Below are 24,047 nucleotides of genomic sequence, written 5' to 3' on the forward strand. Positions count from 1 at the left end.
CTTGGTGGTACTGCTGCTCAGGTGGCCCAGTCTGTGTGCCCCTGCCCGTGGAGCAGTGAGGGGATCCACTGTGTGGCCCTTACCTGATGGGGAAACTGAGGCCCCAGAGATAATGGAGCGCGTGAAAGCCACAGAGGTCCGGCTCACTCAGAGAAGGAACAGAGGTGCCTCAGATGTGCTCAGGGGGCTGGGGACAGACCCACCCTCCCCACGAAGGCTGACTCAGGTGGCAGCTCTAATCCCTTGTCTCAGATAAGTTTTTTCTTTGGATGGAGGAGCCCAGCCTGGAGCATTGTACTGTTATCATGACCACGTCCTTCCGGTTGTTTTGCTTTGGAGTAAACACGACAGCATCCCCGATATCCAGAAGAGACCAAGGGTCAACAAGAAACAGCAGGGCAAGCCACAGGTGGCCACACTTCCGGGCAGGCAGATTTCTCAGAGTTGTCACTTGAAGGCATCTGGAGAATGTGGGGACCCTCGCTGTCTCAGAGTCAGGGTCCCATGCAACTCATCAGAGCAACCGCTCCCCTGACCTCTGAGCACAGGGCTCACCTGTGGGCTCATCCACCTTGAGCACGGATGCCACAGGCCGGGGCAGGACGTGCTGCCCCACACAGGACCTTCCCACAGGTTTCTTTGTGTCATTCCTGAAGTCTCTGCTAACACAGCAGCGCTCAGAGTGTAGTTGCTGGGGCGTCTAGATCTGTAAAACACTGCAGAATCCTCCCTGGGTCAAGGTTGCCTCCAAAGGGCTGATGTTCTAACAGAAATCACCTGAGGAGGGCGGGGTGGGGTGGGGGGTAGGAGGGCCCTGCCCGGAGCTGGCCATGTGACCACAGGTAACTCAGCCTCTCCCCAGGCACCCCGCCCTCTCTTGGAACCATAGGGACTGCAGAAAGTTAGCATTCAACTGCGGTGGATCCCTTGGTCTTCTGGGGCCTCTGCCAAGTGCTGAGTTTGGAACATCTGGGCATGCGGCTCCTTCAAGGGTCAGAAATCTACCTGGGTTAAATTTGGGTCCGTGGTGAGCATTTCCTTGCGTAAAGCTGTTATTTCTTCTTTTTCGCTTTTTTCTTGGCAGTGTCCGCGTTCAAGCAATTAGCAGAAGTTTTTTTCCCCCTCAGGGCAAATCATCTGGATTTGTTTTCACCCCCCCCCCCCCCCCCCCGCCAGCCCCACTCCTGCCATTCGTCGTGGCCTTTGGCTTCTTGTGTGTCCAGCCCTCCCACCCCACGGCTGGGGATTTGCTCCCTGCAGCGGGTCCTGGGAAGTTTCAGGTTTCCTTCATACAACTCTGTTATTTCTTAAGTTTCTGCTGAGGCTCTTGACCCTCACTTTCAAACGGTGCTTTTGCCATTGCAAAGATGATGATATCATCACCGTCTGCATTTTATGTTATGTTACGGTCTCATATTTGGTACATATGGTCTCATATTTGGTTTCCCTTGTCCTGTAACGGTTTTTACAGACACGCTTGGCCTGGCCGTGGGACTCCCTTTCTCCACAGCCTGCTGGTGTCTTGTGCTCTGATTCACCTTCCTCCTCAGAGGGTCAAACCCTCACACAGACGCTGGATCTGCCTTTACCGCCTCAGCTGGTTCCAGGTGTGCCTTCGAGTTTTTAAACTTTCTTCTGTTCCTGAGTTCACACTTTGTTCTGTCCCTTCCCACTGCTGCTGCTGATGGTTCAGAGCCTCTGGGCAACCACCAAGACCTCATGGCACCTGGATTCATGGCACCTACTACCTGGATTCTAAGCAGAGGAACTTGTAAAGAGTCAGTGGAATGTGCAACGTCTTTAAATGCCAAGGACTTACAGTCTAACCATAAAACAATTAGCAAGGGAAGCACAATTTATAAATTCTTATCTGGGAAACGATGTATATCCAAGAGCCATTGGGATAGTATAATTCTACCTTAGGACTTTGTCCATTTTTTATTAAAAAATTTTTAATAGTATTTTATTTTTTAATTAAACATTTTTCTAACATTTAAATTTTTAATCATTTTTATTTATTTTTGAGAGACAGAGTGCAAGTTGGGGAGGGGCAGAGAGAGAGGGAGACACAGAATCCGAAGCAGGCTCCAGGCTCTGCCCTGACAGGCTGACAGCATTGAGCCTGATGTGGGGCTTGAACCCACAAACCACAAGATCATGATCTGAGCAGAATTCAGACACTTAACTGACTGAGCCACCCAGGCACACCTCTTGTGATGAGAATTTTAAGGCCTACTCTCTTAGCAGCTCTCAAAGAAGCAAATCTGGAGATTTCTTTTGTAATTGAGGCAAAATATATAGAGCAATAAATTTCTCCTTGTCACCATTTTTAAGTGCTCAGTTCAGTGGCATTAAGTGTGTTCACAGTGTTGTGCAACCATCCATCTCCTGAACTTTGTCGTCATCTTCCCAAACTGAAACTGTGTACCTTTTAAAGTTTTTAAAATTTTATTCATTTTGAGAGAGAAGGAGCATGAGTGGGGGAGGGGCAGAGAGAGAGAGAGAGAGAGAGAGAGAGAGAGAGAATCCCAAGCAGACTCTGTGCTGTTAGCACAGAGCCCAATGTGGGGCTCCGACTCACAAACTGTGAGATCATGACCTGAGCTGAAATCAAGAGTCGGATGCTTAACCAACTGAGCCACCCAGGTGCCCCTAAACTGTGTACCCTTTAAACACTAACTCCCCGTTCGCTCCTTTGCCTCAGATCCTGGTAGCTACCATTCTACTTTCTGTCCCTCTGACTTTGACCAAGTACAGTAGATAAAGTGGAGCCATGCCATAGCTGTCCTTATGTGCTGGAGAGGTCTTAAACAGTTGAACATATATGCATTCCCACGATGCAGCAAATCCAGCCCTAGCTGTTTACCCAAAAAGAATAAAGCCGCGTCCATGGGGATGCAAGCTGGTGTAGCCACTCTGGAAAACAGTATGGAGGTTCCTCAAAAAACTAAAAATAGAACTACCCTATGACCCAGCAATTGCACTACTAGGCATTTATCCACGGGATACAGGTGTGCTATTTCGAAGGGACACATGCACCCCCATGTTTATAGCAGCACTATCGACAATAGCCAAAGTATGAAAGGAGCCCAAATGTCCATCAATGGATGAATGGATAAAGAAGATGTGGTATATATATACAATGGAGTATTGCTCGGCAATCAAAAAGAATGGAATCTTGCCATTTGCAACTACGTGGATGGAACTAGAGGGTATTATGCTAGGTGAAATTAGTCAGAGAAAGACAAAAATCATATGACTTCACTCATATGAGGACTTTAAGAGCCAAAACAGATGAACATAAGGGAAGGGAAACAAAAATAATATAAAAACAGGGAGGGGGACAAAACAGAAGAGACTCATAAATATGGAGAACAAACTGAGGGTTGCTGGAGGGGTTGTGGGAGGGGGGGATGGGCTAAATGGGGAAGAGGCACTAAGGAATCTCCCCTTGAAATCATTGTTGCACTATATGCTAACAAGTTTGGATGTAAATTTTAAAAAATAAAAAATAAAATTAAAAAAACCCCTGAGAGGGGCGCCTGGGTGGCGCAGTCGGTTGAGCGTCCGACTTCAGCCAGGTCACGATCTCGCGGTCCGTGAGTTCGAGCCCCGCGTCAGGCTCTGGGCTGATGGCTCAGAGCCTGGAGCCTGTTTCCGATTCTGTGTCTCCCTCTCTCTCTGCCCCTCCCCCGTTCATGCTCTGTCTCTCTCTGTCCGAAAAATAAATAAATGTTGAAAAGAAAAAAATTTTTAAAAAATAAAAAAACCCCTGAGAATGAACTGAGGATTGATGGGGGGGGGGAGGGAGGGGAAAGTGGGTGATGGGCACTGAGGAGGGCACCTGTTGGGATGAGCACTGGGTCTTGTATGGAAACGAATTTGATAACAAATTTCACATTTAAAAGAAAGAAAAAATTAAAATTAAAATCAAAATCAAACTTTAAATTCTAAAAAAAAAAAAAAAAAGAATAAAATCTCATCTACACAAAAATTTGTATACAAATATTCACAGCAGCCAGGCTGTGTAGTGAGCAGAGGGCCAGGGGTCAGGCTCCCCACGGAGGTGGGGAGAATGTGGGGTCTAGGAGAAGGTTCTCGTTTAGAGGAGAGACACCTGAGTGTCTTTACTGCTGATGGGAAGCCTGTGTAGAGACAGAGAGGTTGCCCAGAGTGACCCACACTTCAGCCCTAGGAATATCTAGGCGTGTGTGAGTGTCCTCCTGGAGGGAGGTAACCCCACCCGTTGAGCCCAGCTGCTTGAGGAACTGAGGGGTGACCCAGTCAGCTCAGTTCTGAGAGGAAGTGGGTCCACGCCAGACAGTTCACAAGCTCTGGCTTCTGGGAACAGTGTTGGGGGTCTGTGAGGCCCGGAGAGCTACCCAAGGCTCTCCTCTGCTCCCCTTCCTCCTGCCCCCCACAATTCACTCACGTGCACTGGGTGGAGGCTTGTAGGCTTGGCCGCTGGGCCCCAGCTCTGGCTCATCCAAGGTCCAGTCTTACGTCTCTGGAATCCACGCATTTCTCTCCCTGCTCCAGCTTCTGCCCTCTTCTGCCGATTCTGCTGGTTCCACTTTGCAAACCCTGCATGCACCCCCACCCCGGGCACCAGTGCCGAGCAGTCACAGGTGGTCGACTGAGGCGAGGGACAAGCCAGAGCGTGGCTCTAAGGCAGGCCCTGCAAGGCAGGACCTAACCTCCCTTCCCTCCTATTTCCTCTGACTCCTCCTCCCCTTCCACTGGGGCACAAGTGCCTTCACCTGGAACATTCTTGCTCCAATAAGATGGCCCTTCTTCACAGAACCATTTTCTGTGGTTTTTTGCCCTTCCCTCACAGGAATTCGCTCACTCCTCACTACAGCTCATCTCCCCCTCCCCCCCTCAGTGCTTGACCTAAGTGCACCCTGTCCTCAACTTTCACAACAGACTTGTGCCCCTGGGAGCCGCACCAGGTAATGGTCCCGCGCGCGGTGAGAAACATCCTCCTCCAGGAGCAGGCAGGGCCCCTGCAGAACCTCCGGAGGGCCCTGCTCTGTGGGCGCTCCACCCCTAGGCCAGAGAGGGGCAGGTGGAAACGGGGCTGGGTCACAGTCTGCCCCACAGCACGGGGCGGGCACCCAGCCTGGCCTCCTTCTTCCCGGGGCTGCAAGGCTCCATGCAAACCCTGGAGGCCAGACTAGACGCGGAGCCCCCTTCCTGGCCTTGCCCCCAGAATTTGGGCAGCTGGGGCTATGGTGCAGTCCAGGGCTTGATGAGGGGACCAAATGGACAAGCTTTTTGTTAAGAATGACAGAATAGCTAGGAAGCAGCGGGTGCCTCTGAGCAGGGGAGTCCTGGGGGCAGGCATCGCACTGGCTGTCTGCTTCCCTCCGTGGCCTCTGTTACGCCCCTGCCCTCCGCCCTCCTTGCCCCACCTGAGTGGTCAGTCGCCTTCTGGGCACGGTCACGGGAGAGAAAGCCACAGCAGGCTGAGTGGGGCGGGCGGCCCTGTGGGTCCCCAAGCCTCTCGAAGCCTCCCTCTTCTGCACGTCTTCTGCTTCTACTTCCAGAGTCTGGACCCCTCCAGCCTCCCTCCTGGGACCACAGCCGTCCCAGCGTCCACTTGGCTTTTCCGTTTCCCCAAAGACAGCCCCCAGCCTCCAAGGCTCCCCGCCCCCGAGTCCTGAGAGTCCTCAGTGCCACCCGCTTCTCCCAGTGCCGCACGGCCACACTGGTCCAAAACGTACCTTCCGTCTACACTCTTATGTCCCATTGACTTTCTCAAAACTTTACTGGAGGGGCGCCTGGGTGGCGCAGTCGGTTGAGCGTCCGACTTCAGCCAGGTCACGATCTCGCGGTCCGTGAGTTCGAGCCCCGCGTCGGGCTCTGGGCTGATGGCTCAGAGCCTGGAGCCTGTTTCCGATTCTGTGTCTCCCTCTCTCTCTGCCCCTCCCCCGTTCATGCTCTGTCTCTCTCTGTCCGAAAAATAAATAAATGTTGAAAAAAAAAAATTTAAAACTTTACTGGAATTCTGTGATTAAGCAAACTTCGACTCACTCTCTAAGTGCCCATACAAAAATGGTCACCTGATGCCTCCCGTATGTTTTCAAAACAATCACGGCCTGTGCACGGACCCCTGAGCTGAGGAGCGGCCGTTCCCACGACTCCAGAGTCCGCGGGAACCGCATTTTCAGTTTGTGACAGGCGAGCTTTTCTCTGGAGCTTTGCCGCACACCCGCGTCCCTGGAGAACACTCCGCTCCGCTTTGCACGGTTCGGAACACCACACGGCTGGATCCACACCACGTTCTGTGCGGACTCGCGGTGTTGGTACGACAACATGGGGAAGGCGCCCGTGGATGTGCGGGTTTCGTTCCTCCACGTGCTCGCCGGCCCCGGCCTTGGGGACAGAGCAGGGGTTTCCATCCGGGGGCTGAATGGACGGGAGACTCTGGCCCCGTTCCTACTGCCTCTCAAACGTGTTAGGTTGGCTTTGTCACACACTTGGCGTAAAAACCCATCAAAAGATGGGCTAGACGCGTGCCACTTGGCTTCCCTGTCTCCTCCGCACGTACTCATTTAGGTTACTCCCTCGAAACGCCTGTCCCTGCCTCTCCCGCTGTTTTCTCTTGGGCTGTCTTCTGCTTCCCGGCCTCCTTCACTCTCTCTGGACGAAGGGCGTCTGTCAGCCGTGGCACACGCTCCCCACTACGTGGCTTGTCCCGCCACACGGGTGAAGAGCTCTTCATTAATTGTATTGTCGTCAAATTGTCATGTCATCCTCTGTGGTTAGTGCCTTCTGGGTTTTGTTCAAGAGATCCTTGCCTGACCTGCAGTCATGAATTGTCTTCTAGAAGCTTAGTTTTGCCTTTCACATTTAGCTCCCTACAGAACTGCCCAAGAGAAACACACCGTGAGCCACATACGCGCTTGGAAGTTTTTCTAAGTGGCCGCATTTCTTAAAAAGTAGAAATGACAACAAAAATAGGTGAGAGCATCGACTTTCACGATAGGTTTTGTTTCACTCAATACATACAAAATGTCACCTCAACATGTAACCGGTAGAGAAATTATTGGTGAGATAGTTTATATTCTTTTCATAGTAAGTCTTTGGAGTCTGGTGCATGTTTGACGTTCACAGCACACCTCACTCTGGGGGCTAGATTTTCATCAGAAATACTTGAGTCACGTTTAGACAACTTCAGGAAATTTATGGTTGGAATAGCCATGTGCTCCAACACACACGGAAGTTTTCCTATAACTGCTCGGAGACCCTGCTCGCTCCAGAAACTCACGGCTCTGGGGTCCTATTCTGTTTCCTTCTCTTTTGGCTCTAAAACAAGCAGTTTTACTGTCTCTGGTCTGGAGTCTAGAAGTCCAAAGTCAACGTGTGGGCAGGCCATGCTCCCTCTGACACCCAAGGCGGGGTGTCCTTTGCGGCCTCTTCCTAGCTTCGGGGGCTGTCGCTGGTGTTCCGTGGCCTGGAGCTACATCTCTCCAACCCTGATGGCTGTCACCTGGTGTCCTCCCTGGGTGTCTCTGTCCTCACACGATCTTCTTTTAAGGATACCAGTCATCTGGCATAAGGACCATCCCTGCTCCAGTCTAGCCTCATCTTGCATCTGCAACAACCCTATTTCCAAATACAGTCCCATTCTAAGGTTCCGGGGGTTAGGGCTTCAACATATCTTATTTATTTATTTATTTAAAAAATTTTTTAAGTATTTTTTTTTTTGAGAGAGAGAGAGAGAGAGGATGAGCAGGGGAGGGGCAGAGAGAGAGGGAGACACAGAATCTGAAGCAGCTCCAGGCTCCGAGAGGTCAGCACAGAGTCCGACGTGGGGCTCAAACCCACAAGCCCTGAGTTGAAGTCGGATGCTTAACCAACTTAGCCACCCAGGCATCCCTAATGTATCTTTTTTAAAGGGGACACAATTCCACTCCTATACCTACTGAGTCTTTGTCTTTCTTTACATAATTTTCTTCTGGGGAAATCCAACTCAGCATCTGACACCCACTGAAATGCTACGTCCCGTCCTGCCCAAAGCCTTCAGGAACTTCCTGCCCGCCGCCCCCCCTCCCCCATGCTCCTCCAAGAAATTACATTTCTCATGTAGCTCATTCTCCCTGGCTGGCCTTCCTGCCAGCCAAGGTTGGCCAGCTGCTCGTGTACCCCGCACCGAGTCCAGGGCCACCCCCTGGTGTGGTGGCTTAGGGTCTCACAGGCCAGCACAAACCGTCACTTGGGAATTCAGAGACAAAGGAGCACATAGAGACGAACCAGGTGAGCTTTCCGGCAAGATAGGGGGCAGGGCGTTGGGAGATGGGAGAAGAGAACCTTCTGGGCTGTTCCTTGAAAGTATTATTTTTTGTTTTGGAGGGTAAGATCATGACCATGCCTCTGTACGATGAGGTTTCGGAATGTCCTGCCCAGCGTTCAGCCAGCAGCTCCCACAGCAGCCATTAAGGTTATGGGCTCATTGTTTCTGTCCTGTTTTCGCCCAAGCACCCAGCATGGTCTGGAATTGTTTGCCTTTGTACTCGACACGGGGCACAGAGATAAGCACTCCATGTGTATTTGCTGAATAAATAAAGTGCATTGAAAGAAAGACAATTCAGGATTTTCTGCCCTCCCCCGAGTTGGAGGACACACTGATCTCCACAGAGAAGCTGCCGGGAAAGGACGGGCTCTCCCACTCTTCTTGGAGCCACTTCCGACCCCCGTGCCCTCTGCGCAGATCGACCGGAAAGCTGAGGGCAGCTCGTCACCTGTTCTCACCCCAAACTCACACCCACGTCCTGGCTGTGCCCCGGGCCCTCTCCATTCGACGCTGAATTCCCCTGCTTTTTGCCAAAACCAAAGGCAACAGGGCTCACTGAGCTCCTGGGGCATGTTTTATAACTGTTTGCCTGCTCAGGATCATTCTAGAGCCATATGCGGACTCCCCAGGACCAGGAAGAACAGCACCGGCTCCTGCTCTGACAGGAAACCGCAGGATGAAGCAGTCATCCCTCCCAGCAGTCTGGCCTCCCTGCCCACCCCGACCTCCTGCTGTCCCGGGTCTTCGCCTCTGCCCAAACACCCCTCCTGGGACTCCTCCAGCTTCTGGAGCCCTGGCCATCTGGCAAGGCCCAGGGCATTCCAGCTCCTCCACACAGGCCTGGGTTCAGTCTCTGGGCTTCTCTGTCGCCGCTCCGCCTGTCCTGCCCTCCTTTGCACCCTGGACAGCCCCCGGCGGGAGGCCCAAGAGCTGCACGACCCCACCCCTGCCTGGCCACGACAAGGTCCAGGGGCCACCAAAGTTGCAAAGTATGTTCTGTAACAAACAAAGTATGTAAGTGTAACAAACTTAAAGCTGAGATGTACAAACGTTCACTTCCCCAGGGAACAAAATGCTCTCACAGAAGGCGGGAAAAGGACAGGAATGACAAAAGCGGTTCTCTACGTGTGTGACAAACTGCAGTGTTCCCACGACGAGCCACCCTGCAAGCCTAGGTCCGAAAGGCGAGAGACTGCCGCCTCTCAGCCTGTCTATGGATCTCCAGAGAGCTGGTGGATTCTTTTGAAATAACATCGCGGAGGGCAATGATACGTAGTTTTAAACCCTGGGGAGTCTCCCTACCCCTGGTAAAATGAAAATAAACTGGCATTGTTTAACTGTTGAACAAACTGAACAAAATGTAAGGCAACTGTGACCTTCTGTCTCAGCTTCCCAAGCAGCAATCAACTTCTCCACCTGATCGAGGGCTGGCGCTGGCCGGTGTGCATGCCCGAGCCGCGAGGGTTCTAGGATTCTACCCTCCATACTGCTCTTCAGGGTCCTGTGCAGCCCACTGTCCCTCATTTTCCTGGCATGCCAGGGACAAGCAGCCCGAGGTGGCTGGCACTGCCACCAGGAAGTGCCAGGGGACGGTCCTGAGGGGCTGGGATGACTGGGGGTGGCACAGAGAAGTGAACCCGGGCCCCCGGCACCCTTCTCGGTGGTGGCGTGGGGCAGGGGCCCTACCCTGGTGCCAGGCGGCCCCAGCAAACTGCCTTCCCAAGAGGATAAGGAAAGGTAGGGGAAGGGGCAGAACAGACTCTGTGGAACCTCCTGCGGCTGGAGTGCGAGCGCTCATTTACAAAACGCTAACACAGGGCACGGTACCATCACTGGGCTCATGCCACTCGCCTCCTATGGAGCACACAGCCCGAGTACTCCCCCCGGCTATAGGCCTAGGAGCCCAGAGCCAGGCCAGAGCATCAGGTCAGCTGTCACCCTGAGTGGCGGGTCTCACAGACGCAGCCAGGGGACACGTACTGGCAAAAATCAAGTTTAGCATTGTATTGTTTACATAAAGCAACGTGTAAAAAATGGAGTAAATGTCTGAGACAGTTTGTTTCTACCTCGCCCCGAGGAGGAGAAACGCTGTGGTGCGAGGCGGGTGCCTGCCCTTGTCCTGTGTCTCTGGTCCGGGGAAAGGCAGCGCTCCAGGGCCGAGCGGTCCTGGTCACGGCCCAGGCTGTGGCAGGTGGTGGGAGGTGGCTTCATGTCACGGTAGCTGGAGCCTCAGCCGTCCAGCACGCCTCCCCAGTGCCATCCCACGTGCCGGTCCTCTCCAGCGTGGCCTGCAGAAGCTCTCGGATTCTTCGGTTTTCCTTAGAGGTAGACTCCCAGACAACCTCAAGCTTGCCTTCCATTTCTCTGTGAGAAATACACACAAAATAGCACAAGGAGAAAATTATCTACAGAGCCCTTATGACTCCTAAAGTAGTAAGAACTCAAAGGGAAGAATGCTTAACGTCAGAGAACAGGTCCCATTGTGCTTGGGTTCCCAGGCAAAGACTCCCGGAGTTGAACGAAGCACTGAGACCCCCTGGAAATAGAAAAAATACAAGCCACAGGCTAAACATGACTTTTTACCTTTCCTCTCTACGTTTTGCCTTTTCCTTTATTTTGGACCTTTGTTCTCTATAGAATTAACAGGTATAAGAATAAAATACAGTGACTGCAGTGGCTGACCTATGGCACAGTGGCCTGGCTGTGGGCACCCACACAGCATGAACCCTGCACGCCTCTCCTGTGCACCCTCTACCTGTCCCCACTGTGACCTGGCCAACACTCAGGAACCTCTCATAGCACCGTCCGCAGAGCCAACGATGGGCCCGGACATAAAGAGTTAGTCTGGGGGTGAGGAGGGGACCGCAGGGAGTGGGGCTTATAACCGAGGACACAGAGAAGAATGGCCTCAATAGACCACGTGCCAGGAGTGAGCGCCCAGAGGGAACCAAGACGTGTGAGGAAAGGAAAGGGTACCAGGGACTCTGTGACAGGAACCATGTGGAATGCTGAGGAAACAGGGCCTGCAAGGTATATATGTCCTCACAGGGCCAACGTCCACTGGAGGACAGGGTACCAGCTACCACCTCACAGGACGGTGGACGCCATGGGGGATTCAGGGAGATAGAAAGACTGGCCTCAGCCTGGAAGAAGGAGCAGGCCTCATGCAGGAGGGCAGGGTGCGGAAGCCAGCTCCTTCACAGACATAGCCAGGTGGTTGTGGAAGATGCTAGAAACTGGACTACCAAATGGGCTGAGCACTGCTGTTTAAGAAGGAGGCCAGTGAGGTTGAGGGAGGCCAGTGACATGCCCACTTGTCCAGTGTCACTTCTCTTGTTAACTGTTGCTTCCTTCCAAGGCCGCTTATGCTCACTGAATGTTGAACACTATTTAATTATTTCTGTTTTCTGGGGGCTCCTGGGTGGCTCAGTCAGTTGAGCATCCAACTTCAGTTCAGGTCATGATCTCATGGGATGGTGAGGGCTTGGGATCAAGGCCTGTCTCGCTCTGCCTGGCTCGCTAAAAAAACAAAACAAAACAAAAGAGAATGAATGAATGAATGAATGAATGAATGATGAATGAATAGATGAATAAATAAATGAATAAATGAATGAACGAATAAATGAATAAATAAATGGATAAATGAATAGATAAATGAATGAATGAATGAATGAATGAATGAATGAATGAATGCATAAATAAATAGGAACTCTCTAAGGGCAGGAAAAAATAAAGACTAAACTGAAGGCACAGGGGCAGGCAATAGAATGTTGGTATTGCTCTGAGGACAAAAGCCCATGCCAGAAACCCATATTTTTGTAGAATAGAGACTAGGTGCTGGGCCCATGCAAACCAGGTATGACAGAAAACCCCAGGGCTTGCTCATATCCACAGTTCTCTTCTTCTTCCTAGAAACACTCTGAACTAAGTGTTCCACAGTTGGGCAGGTAAGTGGAAGCACATGAAGGACCCTCAAAGCAAGCATGGCTGGGCAGAAAATCTGCTCATCTTCCAGAGAAACCTGCTCTGAGAGACTAAATGTCTCCTACAGGGCTGGAGCCACTGGCTTGTTCTCAGGTGGATCGGGAGCTTGAATCTACATTGTTCCCCATGATTGGGCATCCCCAGGACCTGTGTGGAGGGAACCAAGAATGAAAAGCCATTTTTGGAACAATTAGAAAAAAAAGCTCAGTGGATGGGTTAAACAGTACACTGGACACAGCTGAAGAGAGAATTAGTAAACTGTAATATTAAGCAGAGGAAATCACCCCAAATGCAGTTCAGAAAAATATGATATTAAGAAGTTATACCTTATAAATGTAATAATAGCATTGTGGATACTTTAAAAGTCTTTTTGTATGTTTTTAAAAGCATTACTATACTATAGCCTATTTTAAAAATTAATAATAAAATTAAAGTGGCTCCAGGTTTGGAAATATTTTCTAGCACCAAAGAGAAGCAAATACAAGTCTTCTCTGGCGAGAAACATCCTTAATCCTGAACCTCAGGATTCTACAGATTAAATTCAAGTATATATGAGTTCATAGTTAAAAAGTTATTCTAAAAAGAAAGAAGCCACATAGGGTAAGATTAAAAAAATTTTTTTTTAATGTTTTTATTTATTGAGAGAGAGAACGTGTGTGAGTGGGGGAGGGGAAGAGAGAGCAAGAGAGAGGATCCGAAGTGGACTCCGTGCTGACAGCAGCAAGCCCAATGTGGGGCTCAAACCCACAAACCGTGAGATCATGACCTGAGCTGAAGTCGATTGCTCAACTGAGCCACCCAAGTACCCCAAAAACAAATTTAAATTCTGCCAAATTTCAGATATTGAAAAAATAACTATGAATGAAATGTTAAAAAAGAAATAAGAGATGTACTTGAAATAAGCAAAGACCAAGAATTTATTTTAAAAATGACTAGGCAGGGGCGCCTGGGTGGCGCAGTCGGTTAAGCGTCCGACTTCAGCCAGGTCACGATCTCGCGGTCCGTGAGTTCGAGCCCCGCGTCAGGCTCTGGGCTGATGGCTCAGAGCTTGGAGCCTGTTTCCGATTCTGTGTCTCCCTCTCTCTTTGCCCCTCCCCCGTTCATGCTCTGTCTCTCTCTGTTCCAAAAAAAATAAACGTTGAAAAAAAAAAAAAATGACTAGGCAGATTTTCAAAAAAAACCAAATAGAATTGAAGACAAAATATACCGTTGTTGAGATAAAAAAACAAAAAAACAACAACAAAAAAAACACCTCATTGGTCGTGTGAGACAGTACACAGCTGTAGAGAGAATTAGTAACCAGAAATATTGAGCAGAAGAAATTACCCAGAATGTAGACCAGGAAAACAAGGAGATGGAAAATTTAAAACATAAGGCAAGTGGAGGATTGAGTAAGAAGATCTAACATACATTTATTTAATCTGAGTTCCAGAAGGACACTTAGAAAGAATAAGAGGAAACGATTTATTTTAAGATAATGGCTTATTTTAAGAGATGATAACTTTCTAGACTAAAGAAAGACACAAAATCACAGATATGGAGAATAATTTTTATCAAGTAGATAAATAAAAAAGAACCTTACAGTTAAACACATAACAATGAAACTGCAGAATACAAGAGACAGAGGAGATCTTAAGAATTAAGAGAAAAGGTGATCAATTATTTTTAAAAATGACAGAGGCTTACCAGAGACTTGTCTTTTGACTCGTCAAAACAGACTTCTCAAACAGAGAAGATAATGGAATATGCTGAGATAAAAAGACTGTCAAAGTAAAATCCTGTAGTTAGCAAAAATTACCTTACAAAAATGCAGACATTTGCAGGGAAACAGAAACTAAGAAAACTTACTCCCAACAGACTCTTACTAAAGAAACTTATTTATTTATTTATTTAAATTTATTTTTGAAGGAAAGAGAGAGAGAGAGAGAGAGAGCATGAGCGGGGGAGGAGCAGAGAGAGAGGGAGACACAGAATCCGAAGCAGGTTCCAGGCTCCAAGCTGTCAGCACAGAGCCCGACGCGGGGCTCGAACTCACAAACTGTGAGATCATGACCTGAGCCGAAGTCAGACGCTCAACCGACTGAGCCACCCAGGCGCCCCTAAAGAAACTTCCAAATGATGCATTTTACAAAGAAGGAAACTAATCTGAGAAATAAGGTCGGTGATGCAAGAGACAATATGTTAAAAGATAAACTGAGGAAGTATGAAAATTTTGAGTTTATCTGAGCAAAAATTAAATTGGGCAGCATCTCACCTGGCAGAGAGAAAGGAGCTCTGAAGAGCTATACAAAATGAAAGACTTTTTACAGGCAGAGGGGAGCAGGAACAAGGAAGTTCTACTAGGCAAAAGTGAGTTGGTTATTGCAAACTAACTTTTCTTTAGGGGATGGCAGGGTCTCCCAGGCATATGACCTAACTAGGGCTGACCAGGCAATTCCGTATTGATTCGTTTAAGATTCCCTTTCTGGTAGAGCCAAAACTGATTAGGTCAAGTCTTGGTCTGGTGATGTGGGACTAGCATAAGTGAGGCCCATTTTGGGCCTGACACCTTATTTATAATAATCAGTAAGTAAAGGAATGGTACTTCTGGGTAAATCAAAATAAAGAACTATAAAGAAACTAGCAACATTTAACTGGGGACCTAAAGATAACCATAGAAGATAGATCTTTGTTTTTCACTTTCATCTCCCAAATGACACTGGACGACATCAGCATATAAACTGAGGGGGGAAAATAATTAGATAAGAGCATTAGGTCTTGCTCTGGGGGAGGAAATACAGGGATATTAAATTTAGATTTCTTTTCTTAAAGTTTATTTATTTTGAGAGAGAGGCAGAGAGAGAGAGAAAGCACAGGGAGGTGAAGAGAGAGAGAGAATCCCAATCAGTGTGGAGCCTGATGCAGGGCTGAAACTCATGAACTGTGAGATCAAGACCTGAGCCGAAACCAAGAGCTGGACACTCAACTGACTGAGCCACCCAGGTGCCCCAGTTAAATTTAGATTTTTTTTAATGTTAAATAACCATGGTCAAATTTTAAGGGTAACCACTGAAAGTACAGAATGCATAACTTTCAAACCATTTAAGGACAGATAATGGAATAAGGGAGAGAGCAAAAAACAAAATTCCATTTTATTAATGTGTTTCTTTCTTTAAAATTATTTTATTTTTGAGAGAGACAGAGCATGAATGCGGGAGGGGCAGAGAAAGAGGAAGACACAGGATCAGAAGCAGGCTCCAGGCTCTGAGCTGTCAGCACAAAGCCCGATGTGGGGTTTGAACTCACGAACCGTGAGATCATGACCTAAGCCGAAGTGGGTGTTCAACTGAGCCACCCAGGTGCCTCTATTAATGCAATTCTAAGCACATGAACTTCACAGAGTATGCAACGTTCCCCAGTGGTTTTAATATACTGGCAACACTTCCTCTATCATATGTTTAAAGGAGGAAGTGTAACAGAGAATGCAGAGAACATAATATACCCATAATCTTATGATTATGCTCTTACAAAAAGGGAATGATTAGAGATTTTAAAATTCTCAGAAATGAGGGGCAGGCACCTGGCGGGCTCAGTTGGAGGAGCATGAGACTCTTCATCGCAGGGTCCTGTGTTCAAGTCCTACGTTGAGATTACTTAAAAAAATAACTTAAAAAAAATCCTCAGAAATGAAAGAAAAAGCAGAAATAAGACATTTAATCAAAAGTAAAATCTCCCAAGAAAATGAAATATAACAAAAGTATCAAAGAGAGGGACAAGAGGAGAGGACAATTAGAGGCCTGGGTTGATTTAAGAAGTCCAATATTCAAACAATGGGGAGTTCTGAAGAGGGGGGGGATTAGAGAAAATGAAGAGCTGGGATGTGGCGCACAGCACAGCGACTGTAGTTAACGACACCGTGTCGCAGACTTGAGAGGCTGCTGCGGGACTGGATCTTCAGTGTTCCCACCATAACCACCACCGCCACCAGCACCACAGCAAAATGGGAACTAGGTGAGGCAAGGGATGTGTTAGCTAACCAGCAAACAAAAATCAAGACCAATATTACATTCGGACAAAACTAAACTGTAAAAAATAAACAGAACACGTCCAGAGGGTTTTACTAGAAAATCCTAGCAAACATTCAAAACTAACCATAGTAGACGGGGCTGGAGCGGCCCTACCTTTTCTGCTGCAGTGCCTGGTCCAGGATACCCTGCTTGTCCCGCAGCATCTGATGGAGGTGTCTCATCTCTTGCTGGTACTGAGCGGTTTTGCTAGCAAAGTCTTCCTGTTGCTCTGTCAGACGGTGACTGATGTCGCCCACTTTCAGTGCTGCCTGCTTCTTGTACCCCTGGGGGAGGAGGAAGCACTCTGTGAGCGAAGGGACGCTGCCTGTGGCCCACGGGGTGGCTTCCCAGATGTATACCCTACCCATTTGGGCCATCAGCGCCCACTGAGATAATGAGTAAACCTTCGGTAAGCCCGATCTGGGAGGGCAAGGATCATAAAAGTCCATACAGGGGGAAAAAAAAAGAATGTCACGTATAATAATACCAAATTTCTAGTTTGCATCATGCCTAGTTTTTATATGCAACAAATAAAAACAGACCAACCTGGCAAGGTCTGTGCACTCTATCGGTAAACAGATGACAGACGTAAAAGCCTGACTCATTTGTTTTCCTTTTACTTTTTTATTGTATAGTATTTAAGGTTACGACTTCCCTCTGAGCATTTCTAAGACTGTTGTCACATAGATTCCAATTTGTAGTTCACACAGATTCAGTGCTGTTTAGAGATGGACAGTTTATATATTCCCTCTGACCCAAGAATTGGTTTACCTCACAGTTTTCAAATTTCCAGGTGAAAGATTATTTTCTGCTTTCTGATTATTAATCTCTGGTTTTCATCTTTTTGTTCAACAAACGTGCCTATTTCTACTCTAGGGGTTGATTCTTTTTGTAGCCAATCTACAATCAATCAATTATTCTGTGTGTATCAGTATATAAATAAACTTTATAGATTACATTGTTAAATCTTCTATACCCTTAGTTACTTTTGTTTAATCTCTTGATCTGTCTTGGACCAAGAGAAGATTAAAGCTCCTATTATTTCTAAGTTTCCATTTCCCTTTGTATGTCCTGTGGTTTATACTGTATAGATTTGCTGCTGTGTTACTTAGCACGTAGGTATTTGTGGCTACAATGTATTATTAACTGTAGTCTTTTAACATTATAAATGCCCCTCCTTTTTTTTTTTTTTTTTTTTTTTTTGTCTCACTTAGTGCTTTTAGCCTGAACTCTATCTTGGCACATTTAAAGATTGTACCTTCTCTTTCTTTTTGTTTGCAGAAATCTGGATTATCTTTACTCATCCTTTTATTCATAACCCTTCTGATACGCTTTGTTTCAGACGGTCTCTTGGCTCTATCGTGGGATACTGTTTGCTTCATAATCCAATCTACACAACTGTTTTCTTTTAATGGGTGAAATAAACTCACTTACACTTATTTGCATTTGTTTGGTCCCAATCTTGTTATTTTGCTTGTTTTATCTACATACATCTTTAAAGACTTTAATGTAGTCCTGTTTTCTCTGTTCTTTTTACTGTTGTAATACTACTATTTAGGAATGAATCTCTTGGGATTCTTGTGGTAACTTTTATTCTCATGCCTTTATATTGTATGTCCTTACTCCTCTCATTTAGCAAAAGTTAGCTCACAACCTTTTCTTCCCCTACTTAAATATGCTCAAGCTCCTCCCACTTGATTTTTCAGCTTGAAATGATATCCTTTGAACTCTTAGTTATGAAATATGAACAATCAGCTAGCTTGTCCTACTTTCTACTTTCCTACCTCCTGAACCTATCCGTTTTCCCTTGATTGTATTATTTCCACATTGTCAAAAAACGTTTACGTTCTATTCCATCAGCCTTATCCCTGATTCGCCGAAGTCTTAGTTCACAGTTAATTGTATCTTTTGCTCATTGCCACTACTTTTCTGAAATTTGCCCAATTGTTTCTTTTCTTTTTTTTTTTTTTTTTTTAATGTTTTATTTTTGAGAGAGAGAGCACAAGCAGGGCAGGGGCTAGAGATAGAAAGTGTGAGCAGGGGAGGGGCAGAGAGAGAGGAAGAGAGAGAATCCCAAGCAGGCTCCAAGATGTCAGCGCAGAGCCCGATGAGGGGCTCAATCTCATGAAGCATGAGACTGTGACCTGAACTGAAATCGAGAGTCGGACGCTTAACCGAATGAGCCACCCAGGTGCCCCTGACCAACCGTTTCTTGACTGGCTGAACTCAAGCTGATTGATCTTTGAGGAAGATTTATGGGAAGATGTGCCCAGAGTTCTCACACTGTCAAAACTGTCTGATGAGTAGTGTGATTGGATGGAAACATCCTTGGCTCATACTGTTTCCTCGAATATTTATAGAAGGCATTGCACCGCTCTCTGGCATTCAGTGCTGCTGCTGAGAAGTGTGATGCCAACATGGTTTTCTTTTTCTTATTTCTCGTTTTTTTTGCCTGCATGTCCAAGGTATTCTTTCTTTATCGTAAAGTCCTTTCAATGTGTAGATTCATGTCTTCGTTTATTTCAGAAAAGCTTTTATGAATTATGGTTCTGAGTTGTTTTGATTTCTTCTTTGGGGGCTGTTAACAACAGGCACATTGGCTCTCTTATCCCTCTCCACTGGTTTTTTTTTTTTTTTTTTTTTTTCCTCTACTGGATTCTTTTCACATCTTTATTTCTGCCTTTCTGTCTTTACCTTTCTCATTTCTATTCTTTATGTCCCTGTTGTGCTTTTAGGATAGGTTTCTCTTCATGCTCCCTGTAATTCAGTCTACGTTTCTGAAACGGATGCTCCCTTCCTTCGATGTCGTCTCAGAGTTGTGTCAGTTTCAGTTCCCATCCTCCTCCATCTGGTTGTCTGTTTCTGCTTTGTAGGATTTCCTCCTAGCTCTGATGGCTTTATTAAGTTTTAGCTTTCTAGCCACCTAGCTACCTCCTTACTTATCTACCTACCTGCCTATCAATTCCCTGTCGAATATAGTTGATAATTTTGATCTTTGTGGCAACATTATTTCTTGAAAAAAAATTTTTTTAATGTTTATTTATTTTTGAGAGAGAGAGAGAGAGAGAGAGAGAGAGCAAGTGAGGGACAGAGAGAGAGGGAGACACAGAATCCAAAGCAGGCTCCAGGCTCTGAGCTGTCAGCACAGAGCCAGATGTGGGGCTCGAACCCATGAACAATGAGATCATGACCTGAGTGTGGCAACATTATTTCTGATGCATTTTCATCATGTGCAGGACAATTATACTTCTGTTTTTCTTCCTTTTTCTTATTTTACCTCTGGAGATCCCTGAATTCCTCTGAACTGAGGTTCCTAGGAGCATGACTGGTTGGGTCAACTTCCAGGCTTTTCATGCTGTCTCTCTTGTGGCCCCCCTCTCAGGTCCTCTGAATCTAGCCTGGCTCGGAAGGGCTTCTGCCTGTGGCTCTGGCTTCCCAGATCTCAACACAGCCCTGACCTCCAGGGTGCCGTCCTCACTTCTGGGAGTCCTATTTTGCTGGGGTTTCCTGAGATGTCATCCTCAAATTTTCTCGACCTTTTCTAGGTTTCTTCTCTCCACTTCCCCAGAGATCTGCCCTGTCTAACCTGGATCCAGCTCTCAGGTGCCTCTCTGGGTGGCTGAGTAGACCCTTTTTACTATCTTATTTAGATGAACAGTACTGAGATACATTCCAACGCAAGGCCAACCACACTGACAATCAGACCTTCTCTTTTGGAAACAAAAGCTAACAGGAAAGCCAGAAAACCCCACAAAAACCCACGATTGCTCATTATTATTCAAAATATTTCTATTTAGATTCCTATCATTAATGGTATGGTATAGTCCTTCTAGCCTTTCTGGGAGTTGAAATACTGTTGTGTATATTTTTTGTTGAATTTTTAAAATTGTAAAATATATTATTTAATTAATTCTCCAAAAGGTTATTGAATTTATTGAATACTGCGTGTCAGATGCTATTTCAGGGGCCTGGGATATACCAGTGAACAAAAACAGAAAAAAATCCCTGCCCCTGTGGAATTTATAGTCTGGTCAGAAGGACAGATAATTGCCAGTAAACACAATAAATAGGTTATGTACCTGTTGGAAGGTGATGCTGTCTATGGAAGAAACATTAAAGCAAGGTAGTGAGAATGAAGGGTGTGGAAGAATGGTTGGACAGCAACTGTAATGGTCAAGGTGTGCCTCATTGACATGGTGACACGTATACATTTGCAGGGAAGCTTAGGAAGCATATATGAGTAATTTAATAACAAAGCAAACACCATGGAACTATCATCTAAGTTAATAGATAGAATATTAGCAGTAGCCTGCAAGTCCCCAAGAATCCCAACCCTTCAGGCATACAGTTGACCCCTGAGCAACAGGAGCGTGGATTGCATGGGTCCATTTATATGCAGATTTTTTGGATAAATACGGTACGGTACTATAAGTGTATTTTCTCTTACATTTTTCCTAATAACATTTTCTTTTCTGTAGCTTACTTTATTGTAAAAATGCAGTATATAACACATACAACATAGAAAATATGTGTTAATTGACTGTTTATGCTATTTGTAAGGCCTGTGGTCAAGAGTAGGCCATTAGTAGTCACATTTTGGGGGAATCAGAAATTACACATGGATTTTTGACTGCGTGGGAGTTGGTGCCCCAACCCTCCTGCATTATTCAAGGGTCGACTATAATCATTAATTTCATTTTTGCTAAAATCCTTTTCTTATCTTTCATTTTTAGTTTTATAATCTAAGTATGCCCCAAACCCTTTAATTTTGCCTACTTTAAACTTTATATAAATGCAAACATATTGTAGGTTCTCATTTCCGTTGTGTTCCTTTCACTCAATATTGTGCTTGCGAGATTCACCCACAATACCGTAAATATAATTTATTCATTTTCATTGGTATTAGGTATTCCTTTGTGAATACATCACAATTTATTTATCTGTTCTGCTGATGAGTATGAGGTTGTTTTGTTTGGGACAATATGAATAATGCTGTTGAGACCGTCGCCTTACGTGATTTCTGGTGCACACATGTGAGAGTCCCCCTATCTGGAAAGGAGAAGGGAGGGACGACTGGGTGGTGAGCTTTACTCACGGTCTGAACCAATTTCCAGCCCCAGCAACAATGTAGAAAAGTTCCCACTGCTTCACGTCATTGCCAAATGCTCTGTATTGACAAATATCTTTTTTTTTTTTATTTTTTTTACTGCTTATTTATTTTTGAAGGAGAGAGAGACAGAGCATGAGTGGGGGAGGGGCAGAGAGAGGGAGACACAGAATCTGTAGCAGCTCCAGGCTCCTAGCTGTCAGCACACAGCCCATTGTGGGGCTTGAACTCATGAACCGTGAGATCATGACCTGAGCCCAAGTCGGACACTTAATTGACTGAGCCACCCAGGCACCACTGTATCGTCAAATTTCTTAATTTTTGACCTTGTAGGTACCAAATCGGTAAAAACACATTCTCGTTGGCCACTTTTAAGATTTTTTTTAATAACTAAAAACAATGTTTATTTATTTATTTTGAGAGAGAGAGAGAGTGCACATGTGCATGAGTGGGAAAGGGGCACAGAGAGAGGGAGAGAGAGAATCCAAAATAGGCTCCATGCTGTCCATGGGGAGCCCGATCTGGGGCTTGATCTTATGACCCTGGGATCATGACCTCAGCTGAAATCAAGCGTCGGACACTAACTGACTGAGCCACCCAGGTGCCCCACTTTTAAGATTTTATCTTTGTCTTTGGTGTTCTGCAGTCTCACTATAGTGTATCTAGATACGCGTTTCTTTTTCTTTATCCTGCCTCGTAGTTAGGTTATGACAAATATGTGTACTTGAAGATTAAACTTGCCATATCCTCATTTACTTTAAAACTGTGTCAGGAATAAAATTCCTAGAAAACTAAGTTATCTGTTCAGAATCTCTGATGACATTTTAGAAGTCCACACAACTCCAAAAGCTATCTGGTTAAATTAAATCACTCCTACCATTGGACACCACAGGATAAGCTCCCCTGAGATCTGGTTGGAGGACTCATGACAGGCATTTTCAACTTTGCTTGCAGCAAAGGAACCCTTTCTTCAAGTAGCACCATGCCCGAAAGTCATTGTCACTTTGGGAACATTTGGGAACAGGAGCAGAGCTGCTGTGGCCCACAGAGGGGATGAGCCCCCGACCCGCAGCGGGAGCGTCCCTCACCACAAAGGCCACTGCCTGTTATAAAAGAGAACAGCGATGTGCTGGCGGGTAGGCTAGTCTTCTCTGAATTTAGTTACATGGAGGTGATCTCGCCTGGGGAAGGCCCAGAACCCAGATCAGGGTAGCTCAGAGACACTTCATGTGGCAGACCCTACTGGAAGCCAGAAAGGCCCTCAGGCAGCACCTCTGTCTGTACCACTTGAAAATCAAGATGGTCAGGCCATGCGGCTTCCAAAAACTTAATATTTGTTATTTAAGCAATATTCATAAAACATAGGGAAAAAAAGTCTATTTTTTGCATTAGGACATACATTTGGGCCTGAGTAATTATAAGTTAAAATTTATTTATCTATAAATTTTGTGTATACATACGTATATATGTGTATACACATACATATAGGTACACATGCTGTTCACCCAGCACTACACTTATTTACACAGAGCTAGCCAATGTTTCATTTGTCTTAGTTTGTGAGTTTCCCCACATAGTAAATGTCATCAGTCTATTTCTCCTCGTATCAGGCCCTTAAATCGTCCTCCTACAGAAGTCCTAGATCTAATTACCCACACGTGGAGCTACCCTCCCCTTCAAAACCCACAGGCTCCCTGCCTTGCACCAAGGCCTCTAGCCTGCCTATCCTCTCCCTGCCCCTGCCCACACCCCTGCTCCCACTCCAGAGAAAACGGTTTGGCTGGTAACGCTAACGCTGTGGATGCAGATGCAGAGGCCGGCAGTAAGAACACAGATGGCAGGGAGAACAGAGGTCAGGTGAGGGAGGTGGCCTGGCAGGGGAGAGTTGGTGCAGTGACAATGACTTTCTTGGGCAGAGAAACCAGAGGGTGCAATTAGGACTGAGCAAGAGAGGAATAGGTCAACCCTGATCTCTAACTGAACCAATAAATGCTGGCCTTGAGAATAAAGCCTGCACATTAAGCTCAGGATAGAGCCTGGAGATTTTTCCATATCTTAAAACAAAATAAAACAAAACAAAACACAAAACAAAACAATAGCTGCATGACATCTTATTGTGCAGATAAACCGGTTTATTTAATGAGTGGATTGATGAGTGGATTAATGAGTGGTTTCTGCTCCTAAAACCCAGTACTGCTTTATTTTGTAGATGACTGGAGATACATACATGCAAAATGAACCAATTTTTTAAACACAGAAATCTGACCCCAGTAAGCCACTGTTTCCATTTGAAATGGAACTTCTGAGGTTAAATGGCCACTTACCTTGATTTTTTCCTCTAACTTTCCCAAGCGAATGTTGCCTTCTATGATTTTGTTGAGAACTCCATCCTTTTCACTTTCTAAACATTTAGCCTAAAGAGCGAAGTAAAAAGAAAAATAATGGGCTCTTAGTTGAACAGAAAAATTAAATTAATAATTCTTCTGCGAAGAATCTTGCTACTTACAAGTAATCTCCGTTCTGCCACTTGTCCTGGCCCAGCACCTGTCTGGCCCCCAACCTCCACCCCGTTTGAAGGCTGTGGGCAGAACTTGGGCCAACAGCTGAGGAG

The 24,047-nt window shown here is 46.3% G+C and overlaps 1 protein-coding gene across 1 annotated transcript in view; it reads right to left on the reverse strand.

The window, feature by feature from the left end:
• Positions 1 to 10,279: 10,279 nt before the first annotated feature.
• The window catches only part of CEP89 (centrosomal protein 89), a 73,210-nt gene continuing 59,442 nt past the window's right edge, over positions 10,280 to 24,047 (reverse strand). Inside the window, exons 17-19 of the mRNA XM_025914782.2 lie at positions 23,761 to 23,850; positions 16,444 to 16,613; positions 10,280 to 10,663 (exon numbers count right to left, since the gene is read on the reverse strand). Coding sequence (XP_025770567.2) covers positions 10,507 to 10,663; positions 16,444 to 16,613; positions 23,761 to 23,850 — 417 coding nt within the window. The 3' untranslated portion in view covers positions 10,280 to 10,506. The remainder of the gene's footprint in view (positions 10,664 to 16,443; positions 16,614 to 23,760; positions 23,851 to 24,047) is intronic.

Source organism: Puma concolor, chromosome E2, assembly GCF_028749965.1.
Source record: "Puma concolor isolate L17-30 chromosome E2, mPumCon1.1.hap2, whole genome shotgun sequence".
In the NCBI taxonomy this organism is placed as follows: Eukaryota; Metazoa; Chordata; class Mammalia; order Carnivora; family Felidae; genus Puma; species Puma concolor.